This window comes from Acipenser ruthenus, chromosome 6 (assembly GCF_902713425.1).
Source record: "Acipenser ruthenus chromosome 6, fAciRut3.2 maternal haplotype, whole genome shotgun sequence".
Classification (NCBI taxonomy): domain Eukaryota; kingdom Metazoa; phylum Chordata; class Actinopteri; order Acipenseriformes; family Acipenseridae; genus Acipenser; species Acipenser ruthenus.
In genome coordinates, this window is record NC_081194.1 from 31,367,354 (window position 1) to 31,378,682 (window position 11,329).

The following is an 11,329-nucleotide window of genomic DNA, read 5'->3' on the forward strand; positions in this document are numbered from 1 at the left end:
CATGGAAAGTGCTGGAAAAGTCTTAGCACACCTCCTTATGCTGTCATCATGTGCCTCCGATGCAATAAATAGTCCTAGAATACAGTCTAAAATGTTTGCCAAGATATGTGACATAATTTATTTATCAAAAACTGTTATGAGGTTTGATAAACGTATATGTACTTTGACAAAATGTTAAGTGGTCATTATTTTAAGCCCAGTACCTTAGTGTTTTAATTTATTAATTTATGTTGTATTCTCAATTATTATTGTGAAAGGAACAGAAAATAGGGAGATGGGCTACATAACCATATATATATATATATATATATATATATATATATATATATATATATATATATATATATATATATATATGTATTCTTCCTATTAATTTGGTGGTCGAGTGGGTGTGTTTTTGTATTTATAAACTATTTAAATGCATAAAAATGCAAGCATGTATTATAGAATAAGAAAATAATGTATAGTGCTCAATACAACATTCCGACTATGCTTACAGGCACAGCCTTGACTTATTAAAAAGAAAACATACGTGTGGCATTGCAGAATCTATACATTTGAATAAGGGCGTCTGCTAATAAATAAATGAATGAATACATAATAATAATAATAATAATAATAATAATAATAATAATAATAATAATAATATGGATTTCATAAAGTTGAAAGATTTCAGCATGTTTTTCTTTGTTACAAATCCTGAGCTTCTCGCTATCTTACGAGTATCGTCTATTTCATAATGATTGGCGTTATTCACTGCCTTCCTAAGTTAAGATTGGGAGATTTATATGACTATGGCTAGTATGTGACTATGGCTGTGAGAGGGTAACAACATATTAAATGACGGATTTTGAGGTCATGTACATTGTGCAATTTAAAAAATGTTTTTCCAACAACACATTTATATAAAATAGTTAACATGCTGAAGGCTCATGCGATGTGTGATGATACTGAGATTTAAAGAACAGGGCTTGTGTGACGCATCATGCAGACCTCAGTGGTAAGCAAACCTATTTCTAAAATTAAAAAAAAAAAAAGTTCATATTTACACCCATTTAGTATCCTATAAACATGGCCTTGTTAGTGTCAACAGTTACATTCGGATTCTGCCCTTAATATATATATATATATATATATATATATATATATATATATATATATATATATATATATATATATATATCCTAGTGATAGTGTTTATTATGTGCAGCATTTATTCGTAACTTCAAACGCCCAATCACACAGGTAAAACTTGTAACTACTACTACTACAATACATTGCAGAATAAATCCGCAGTGTCTTCATAATACTATTGTAATATTCCACTTCTAACTTTCTGCAGTGCTTTTGCTAATTGCTATTAATACTATTATCTGTATTGCAGGACCAATGTTAAAAGGAAAGATCATCAAAATGAGCATGAAAACAATGTAGGTGGTACTAGCTTAGTTGAAAAAACTGAATACGTGCTGGTTCCTTTAGGCGGAGGGATACAACCGCTGGTGAAGCCGGTATAAAGACGACGTTGATTTAAAAGGAAATCCCTTTCAATTTACTAGCGTCAGAGGGTGAAGGGGTATTAGAGAAAGCTGTGAACAATTGTTTTAAGAAACCAACAAGAAATCAGTCAAGGTATGTTTATTTATCCATGTAATCATATTTAAGAGTTTACGTAGATTTATTGGCGTAGAATCAAATTAGGAGTCAAAGCGCTTAGATTTGAAATAACTAGCGTGAAAAAAAGCCGGCATCGGATGATCACGCGGCGAAAATAACGACTTGTTTATTATATAAATATAATGGAGATACAAACTTTTTAAAATGTAAATGTGTTTTTTTTTAATGTAAATGTTTTAATATGTGATCTAAAGCGTCTTGTTCCTAAGAGCATCGTCATTTAAATAAAAAAGGCTCAATGTATTGTATATTCGTATTTCTTAAAGTAAACACCCTTAATGTCGCTGCGGTTCGTGATATTTATTTAGCCGATGGCTACCCCTTTTGTTCACATTGTGATTCTCCCCCATTAATTGTGTGCGACAGTGCTATAGTTTATGTAATACCTCTTTCCCATCACCACTGCCATGGTTCTGGTCACCTATGTTTCATTTGAAACTGCTTGAATAGCAACATTTTCTGTTTGGGCATCATATTTGCGCCTATAGCTGTGCAGTAATATAAAATGGTTTAAAAAAAAAAAAGATTTCGGTTTCAATGTGCGCATTGTCTCTGGGCCTAATTTTGGAGACGGTGTAACCTAGGCAAAATCAGATTTGTGATGGGTAATAATTTTTGTACAGTTAAAATACAATGGGTGAGTATTTTAAGTATTTCTTTACTCGCGATTTTGTTTTGGCCCGACTAATCTTATTACCCACGTGTTGACAGATAAAATGCTTTGTGTGTGTAGCCATATTCTGCACTGGCGTAACTTCCGTCAGTGGAAAAGGAAGATGGCCAGAATGATTCTGCAGAAAGGAAACAAAATGGAGTTGCTTGTGGACTTTGTTTCTTAATTTTTATATCAAGTACTTTTAAAACAAAAGCGAAATACATTTATTAGATTTTTTTTCTTTTCCTTCCTCGAAAACTGACAGTTAGATTTGCGTTATGACCTTGGGAGTGAATTGAATAAAACAAGGGTGCGTTCAGTTTGTCTATTTATTTTTTCTTAGCAGACGCCCTTAGCCAGGGCGACTTACAATTGTTACAAGATCACATTATTATTACATACATACATTACATTATTTATTTTATTTATTTATTTATTTATTTTTTACATACAATTACCCATTTATACAGTTGGGTTTTTACTGGAGCAATCTAGGTGAAGTTCCTTGATCAAGGGTACAGCAGCAGTGCCCCCCACCGGACATTGAACCCACGACCCTCCGGTCAAGAGCCCAGAGCCCTAACCACTACTCCACATTGCTGTCCAACTGTCATCGTTTTGATAATCAACATAGTCGATATCTTACACACCTATGCACATAGTCTAGCTACATATATATATATATATATATATATATATATATATATCTATATCTATATCTATATATATATCTATATATATCTATCTATATATCTATATCTCTGTCTAGCTAGCTACATTAATTATTTAAATGAGTGCTTTACTCATGCCTAATGTAACTAAATCAGAACTCCACCACCCCCTTTTGATTGGTGTTGTGCTGAAACCTAGTACTGTGTTTTATTGTAGTATTTCTTATCCTTTTTAGATGCCGGAAGAAGCGCGCCAAGAAGAGGAGGTGGAGACCTTTGCCTTCCAGGCTGAGATTGCTCAGCTTATGTCTCTAATCATTAATACCTTTTATTCCAACAAGGAAATTTTCCTCAGGGAGATTATCTCTAATGCCTCTGACGTGAGTACTTGAATTTCTGAATTTAAATTGTTATAGGTGGGCGCTTTTATTGTGTGTATGAAGGGAAATTCTGGAAAATCTCTTCCAGGATTTAAATGTTTGTCTCCATGTCTAGGCTCTTGACAAAATCAGATATGAAAGCTTGACAGACCCCACCAAGCTGGACAGTGGAAAGGAGCTTAAGATTGACATTATTCCTAACAAGCATGAGCGTACCCTGACACTTATTGACACTGGGATTGGCATGACCAAGGCTGACCTCATCAACAACTTGGGAACCATCGCCAAGTCTGGAACCAAGGCTTTCATGGAGGCCCTGCAGGTATCCTATATTTCAATACATAATTGTAGTTAGGTACCCGTCTTTCAGAAACACACCTATACGCAGAGTAACTTCTTGCATTTGTTCACTTTGTACTTTTCACAATAATACTGACTGCTACTTCCAGCACCTTTTATGAGAGAATGCATAGTCCTCATGTAATACCAGTTGTATTGGATTTATTAATGTAGTGTGTTAATCTAATGAATTGTGTTTTCAGGCTGGTGCTGACATATCTATGATTGGTCAGTTTGGTGTTGGTTTCTACTCTGCCTACCTGGTTGCAGAGAAGGTTGTGGTTATCACCAAGCATAATGATGATGAACAATACATCTGGGAGTCCTCTGCTGGAGGTTCCTTCACTGTCAAAGTTGACACTGGTAAGAAGTTTTATAATGGAAGCTGCAAAATGGCATGACTGGTCTTTTTGATGGAAGGATTTCTGATTTTGGATGGCTTCCTTGTATGCTGCTTTTAAGTTGCACAAAGATTTGATACAGTACTTTTTTTAAATGTGTGCTTATGTAATGTGGTGCAGATTAAATCCAGCTACCCTGCTAAATGTTAAGCTGGCGTGATATTTTTTTTTTATTTAAAACAATTTTTTGTCAAAGTAAGAACTTGTGCTGGTTGGCTATAGATATTTAGGTGTAGTTACCGTCGAGTATTAAAGGACTTGAAATTAACTTCCAAAAAAAAAAAAACGCACCACTAAACCATTGTTATCTAGGACTAATTTAGAAGCATGTCCGTCTTTACAGCTAGCTTGAAATGGGCTATTTGTCACTTAAACAGAATCTCTACAAATTAGACCGTAATGTTTTGAACAATTTGTAGAGCATAATTACGAATCTTCAAATTGACAGTTCAAGATGCTTAACAATTAACAGCAACAATTAACTGATGTCACAAGATTCACATAATAAACCTGTGTTCTGACCTAAATTCTTTAATTATAAATCTACTACTTTTTTCATTGGTCTTCAGCACTAAAAGGCTGATTTTTATTTCATTCAGCTAGTATTCATGAACAAACACAAGTTTTAAAATCACTACAGTAACTCAATCAGCACTGAATAGCTGCCAGACAATAAAGAAAGTGTTACTACTAAGGCTGCGGCGATGCCTTATTTTTCAGTTGTATTTTTCCAAAAAAGTCATTTATAACAGTGTTATAAATGGGAGGGGATTGGGGCGCCGCGAGACACAATACACCTGATTAAAATGGGGGAAGACGGTTTAAAACTACCTTTGAATTCCTGGCTAGCGAACAAACCTTAGAACACTACCCTATTTGTTACTACAGTAACAGTTGCAAAAAAAAAAAGCATGCAGTGTACTGAATAAATAGTACATAACGGAAGACTGCATCAGGAAAGAGATTACTTTCCCCAACTTTAGTTTAATTAAAATCACAAGGATTAGTGCTTAAGTGGAGAGGCTCGCCAGTAATGTGAAAATATAGTATGTGTATTGATAGGCTTATTGACGTATATTGGTGATGAAAAGGGAAGAGCCATTGAGGCGTGTTATATGGAATTTACCCACCCCAGGCTACGTCAACCCGCATGGCAGGTGGGTGCTAATTTCGAACCCTGGTATTGGTATACTAATGTTTTACCTACAGGTGAGCCCATTGGCCGAGGTACCAGGGTCATCTTGCACCTGAAGGAAGACCAGACAGAATACATTGAGGACAAGAGGGTCAAAGAGGTTGTCAAGAAACACTCCCAGTTTATTGGATACCCCATCACCCTATATGTAAGCATTTAATAAACTACAGATATATTCTGGGATGTACCCATATTTCAGCCCGCAATATAACCTACTTATTTTAATTTGACTTGAATCCATAGGTGGAAAAAGAGCGTGAAAAGGAAATCAGCGATGATGAAGCAGAAGAGGAAAAGACAGAGAAGGAAGAAAAGAAAGAAGATGAGGAGGGAGATGAAGAGAAGCCAAAAATTGAGGATGTTGGCTCTGATGATGAGGAGGACTCCAAGGACAAGAAGAAGAAGAAAAAAATCAAGGAGAAGTACATTGACCAAGAAGAGTTAAACAAGACCAAGCCTATCTGGACCAGAAATCCTGATGACATCACAACAGAGGAATACGGAGAGTTCTACAAGAGCCTGACCAATGACTGGGAGGACCATCTTGCTGTTAAGGTTAGTTATTTTGGCTGGCTGGTAAAAGTATTGGTCACCAATATTTGTTTTGAAATCAAAACATGGTGAAATTTGAAAATTAATTTTTAAATCGACCCTTGACGCTTTGTATGTTTCTTCTAAACTACCAGGTTTAATTTGTGTCTTGTGTCTTTTGCTTTACTAGCACTTTTCTGTTGAGGGTCAGCTGGAGTTCCGTGCCCTGCTTTTCATCCCACGACGTGCACCCTTTGACCTTTTTGAGAACAAGAAAAAGAAGAATAACATCAAGCTGTATGTAAGGAGGGTTTTCATCATGGACAGCTGTGAAGAGCTCATCCCAGAATACCTGAGTAAGAAACTTGTATAGACAAACTTAATCTATTGTATGTTAGTCACCTACTCTGATAGTTGGGTTAACTATTTATTGATGGAACACATTGTTTGATCCATGATTTCCTTGGCTTTTAAATGTATCTTAATGAGATGTATTGTAAACCAAACGAGTTGTCCACAAGGTATAGTGGTGGTGCATACTTTTTTTTTTAATGGTCTGAACTACAGACCATATTGATTTGAATGCATATAGTGCTATTAATTGATTATCATACACAACAGGAATTAAACATTCTTCCTAGTCAACTTCTGATGTGTCAGAAATGTAGAAACAACTTAATTTATTTTCTCGTTCTAGACTTTGTTCGTGGTGTTGTTGACTCTGAAGACTTGCCCCTGAACATCTCCAGAGAAATGCTGCAGCAGAGCAAAATCCTGAAGGTTATTCGCAAGAATATGGTTAAGAAATGCATGGAACTATTTGTTGAGCTGGCTGAGGACAAAGAAAACTACAAGAAATTCTATGATGGCTTCTCCAAGAACCTGAAGGTATTTCTTCATATTAACTTGGATACATTTGTAAAGGTTAACAGGAGTGTTCTTGTGTGGCTGTACACTGTTTAATGTAGTAACTTGTTATGTGAGCTGTTACTTTATAGCTGTAACTTACTCCCATTTTCTCTTCTCTCTCTCTCTCTCTCTCCCCTCCCCCCTTTTCTACTAGCTTGGTATCCATGAAGATTCCCAGAATCGCAGGAAGCTGTCCGAGCTGTTGCGATACCACAGCTCTCAGTCTGGGGATGAGATGACCTCCCTGCTAGAGTACATTTCCCGCATGAAGGAAAACCAGAAATGCATCTACTACATCACTGGTAAGGGACTTTGTTTGTTTGTGTGTGATGTATGAATGGAGCATGTTCAAATGTGCTTGCTGTATGTATACCTTGCTCTTAATTAAACCTGTAAGATGTAGATTGCTGCTCAGATGCTACTCACTCCTGAACAAAAGCTACATTTCTGACCCGAGCATCTTTCTCCATCCCCTTAGGTGAGAGTAAGGACCAAGTTGCCAACTCTGCCTTTGTTGAGCGTGTGCGCAAGCGTGGCTTTGAGGTGATCTACATGACAGAACCCATTGATGAGTACTGTGTACAGCAGCTGAAGGAGTTTGATGGGAAGACTTTAGTCTCTGTTACCAAGGAGGGACTGGAGCTTCCAGAAGATGATGAAGAGAAGAAAAAAATGGAGGAAGACCAGACTAGATTTGAGAACCTCTGCAAGCTCATGAAGGAGATCCTGGACAAAAAAGTTGAAAAAGTAAGGGGGGGGGTTTGCAGTTTCCTAAATTAACTCAATTTGGCATTTTACTTTTTTACTTAGGTGGTTCTAAAGAGAATTTTAATATCCCTCTTTCTCATCTTGTAGTGACACAACTGAAGATTCTTTGCAAAGGCACAGAAGTATCGGTGTGATACTGGTTCAGTTTTTTGTTTTCCTTTTTTTTGGAAGGTATTTTGGTTTTCACCAGAATGAGTGCTAGCTTGTGATCCTTGCAAAAATAGGATTTTCTTGGGAGGTTGTAAAATAATCTACATTTGAACGAACCGTAACAATTTTTTTTTTGGGATGCCAAGTCTGTGCTATAGCTGGTTGTGTTTTACTAATGGAATGTTCCTAGTTGTATGTACTGTCAATTGAGCTTGGAGTAACAATGTTAATGCTATGCCAACACATTTGGATTGAGCTATATGACTATTGCTGATCTAATTTTTGAGCATCTTGTTTAAAGAAATACTGCATGTTGTGGGTGTTTAAACTTAATCCTTTTTAATGGTTAGGGGAACATTGCTGAATGTTAACCTGAACTTGTTTCCTTTCCAGGTCACTGTATCCAACCGCTTGGTCTCCTCTCCCTGCTGCATTGTCACCAGCACTTATGGCTGGACAGCAAACATGGAGAGGATCATGAAAGCTCAAGCACTTAGGGATAACTCTACCATGGGTTACATGATGGCCAAGAAGCACTTGGAGATCAATCCAGACCACCCAATTGTTGAAACCCTGAGGCAGAAGGCTGAAGCAGACAAGAATGACAAGGCTGTGAAGGACCTGGTCATCCTCCTGTTTGAGACTGCTCTGCTGTCCTCTGGGTTTTCACTAGATGATCCTCAGACTCACTCAAATCGCATCTACAGGATGATCAAACTCGGTCTTGGTAAGTTTAACAATGACAGATCCAGTGCCTATTTTTAATCTGTCAGTATCTTGTGATGGCTTAACTGGAATAGGTATAACAAATTAATGTGTGGTTCTTGTACATTTTGTGTGAACACTGTTCTGAATGCAGGGCACTTAAATAACTTTTTTTTTCCCCCCACTCCCAGGCATTGATGATGATGAAGTGACAACAGAGGAGCCAGCCACTGCACCCATTCCTGATGAGATTCCACCTCTTGAGGGGGAGGATGATGCTTCCCGCATGGAGGAAGTAGATTAAAGACCAAAGCTAGCCTTTTACCTCAATGTGGATTTTTTTTTTTTATTTGAAATACTTTCAAGTGTTTTAAAGGGGCAGTAATCTGGCCAATACCTGGGAGTCCTGAAAAGTTGTACATTGACACTGATGCTGTATTGGTTATAAACCCAGTGTTGCCTTCTGTATGCGTTGTCCTTTTAAATTTGTCGGCAAATGCTACTGAGGTGTGGGTTTAGCAGATGGCTTCATGCAGTGTTAAATGTATTCTCTTGCACTGAGTTACTGTTGAATGTTTAAAGGGACTAGTACATAAGTCAGTGTGGCTCTTTTTTTTTTTTTCTGGATTCCTGGGGTTGCTGGATAGGGGATGAATATTCAGTGCATCATGCACTATTTGCATGGGGGAATTTTAGTGCTGTCTCTTTAAATCATGTCCCTGAAGTAAGAAATGCCCATGTTCTGTCTGTTTATTTTCAAAGAAATAAACACTTAAGCTCCTTTCTTGTGTGACAATGGATTACTGTTGCCTTTTTATTCATTTTACATATCTTAATAGATAAGAACACTACAATGAATGTGTGTGGTGTGTTTGTTTTTTTTGTAAATGGGGAAACTGAGTTTCTGCTACAAAATCCTCAGATGTGTAAGGCAACCAAAATGCACATCTGTATTGTAAGTCTACCTCTATTAAACCATGTTGGCTCGTCAAAAGGACCCAAATGGCCAATTTTTGTTTTCAAACCTGGTTCCCAAAAGCTGCTTGAACCAAATAAACACTAGCGTTATGTTCATAAACTCCAGTATATCTTAAAGTTCTACTTGTTTGTTGTGATACTTTTGAAGGTGAAACACAATGGTTAACTTGCTACAAATGGGTACCCAAGTAATATATTTTCCCACTTTATTTTATTTGCTATCATTTAGGTAAGGTAAACCAAGATTAGTGCTAATCTGGGTTTGTGAAACCAGTAATATATCCTTTGACTTTTAAAATTAGAGTGTGAGGAAGCAGTTTCTTGCTAGTCTTGCACTGCTCAGAGAAATTAATTGGTACTTGATAGCATAATGACATTGCATCACCCACAACACAATTCTATTTAACAATGGACCCCTCTGTAATAAACCAAATACATTTGTGAAACACTTAAATACAGTTATCTAGTATTTATACATCGTTTGAAAGCTCTCCTGGAATTTTGTATCAGTTTACTATGTTAATTAAGTTTTGCCTTTACACTTCAGTTCTTGGTGGTTCCAGTTAGTTTACATCCCTCAAATGCAGTTGTATCTGCATGTTTCTTGAGACCAAATAGTTTTTATGTAAAGCAGTGGTATTCTGAAGCAATGGGTTAGTCTGATAAGTTTACAGGAAGATTTACAACTTTCCTGATTAGTGTATGGATTCATATAAACTCAATGTGTTTTGTGATTTCATATATGGAAACACTAACTGATGCAAAAGATAACATGAACAGAAAGTATTATGCCTAATCATATGCTTCCTGTGATATTGAAAGAAAATATTGGACCACAGTAAAAAGTATAGTGTTGGGTGTAATGGATAATGAAGCCAAGGGAGCAGGTTAAATACATATGTTATTTAATAACATTTATTTTTCATATATATAAAAAGCCTTTCACATTGTATTTTGCTTCCCTTTTAAAATAAATGTTGAGCTAATAAGCTTCAAACTTATTTTCCAACAAATTTTCTAGTGCATTTAATAAAAACATTTTCACTCCCAGAATATATAATCTGCATATGTTGGCAAGCCTAAAATAGGCCTCTTGACAGTCTTTGTGCATTGCACCTGAACAAATTAATCAATTATCAGGGTTAAAAGTTGTGGTTGAGAACTCTGAAACGTCTGTGAAAAATTGATGCATTACAGTTTTTCTCAATGGATAAAGCAAAATTCCAGAAACTATTAGCACAAATATCAAAACAGTTAACACAAACACCAAAACTGAGTTCTAATTTGCTAAACTATTCACACATTTCATGGGTTTACATTCAAAATGATATATTCACTTGCCTAAATGCAACTTATACTTTAATACATGTTTCACATGTGAATGTCTTCTTTGCAAATTACATCAATCTCATTGCTGTTGTTAACAGTAAATGCTTGTTAATTTAAGTAACATTCTCCATGTGAAAATAATACATAGCTTAATTGATCAATCATTTATCAAATGGTAACGCTGTGCATAAAAGGCTGTGGTTTCCAATGGAAACATGTTGCAGTGTGTGAAAGCATAGAGGAAGGTGGTCGTGGTTGTGGACGAGGTCGTGGACGTGGTATTGGGGGCAGACAGCCTGGACAAGTGAGACAAAGTCGTGCTGCTGTCTAATGAAATACGAGCAGCTGTCATAAACAGGCATGACAATGAAAGCAGCTGGACTGATAGTTCAACCAAACCTGGGACACCATGGTTGCATCTATCATCCGTACGTGCATATTACAGAAAATATAAATAAATATCTATATATCTATCTATCTATATATATATATATATATATATATATATATATATATATATACTGTAATTACTGTATGAGCATGTTTTGTGTCACATTAGCATTTCACAGTAAATAACCATTGTGTATTCATTACTCTGCTTTTAGAATTGAAAGGAAATCGAATAGTGGTGGCTGTGGACG

General features: G+C 36.2%; 1 protein-coding gene across 1 annotated transcript; it reads left to right on the top strand.

The window, feature by feature from the left end:
• Positions 1-1,473: 1,473 nt before the first annotated feature.
• hsp90ab1 (heat shock protein 90, alpha (cytosolic), class B member 1) lies at positions 1,474-9,162 on the top strand. The gene is made up of 12 exons (XM_034018059.3): positions 1,474-1,632; positions 3,240-3,383; positions 3,499-3,705; positions 3,926-4,085; positions 5,333-5,466; positions 5,562-5,873; positions 6,040-6,205; positions 6,547-6,737; positions 6,913-7,060; positions 7,237-7,505; positions 8,070-8,403; positions 8,573-9,162. The coding sequence occupies exons 2-12, from the start codon at positions 3,240-3,242 to the stop codon at positions 8,683-8,685; spliced, it is 2,178 nt and encodes a 725-aa protein (XP_033873950.1). The 5' UTR covers positions 1,474-1,632; the 3' UTR covers positions 8,686-9,162.
• Positions 9,163-11,329: the final 2,167 nt, after the last annotated feature.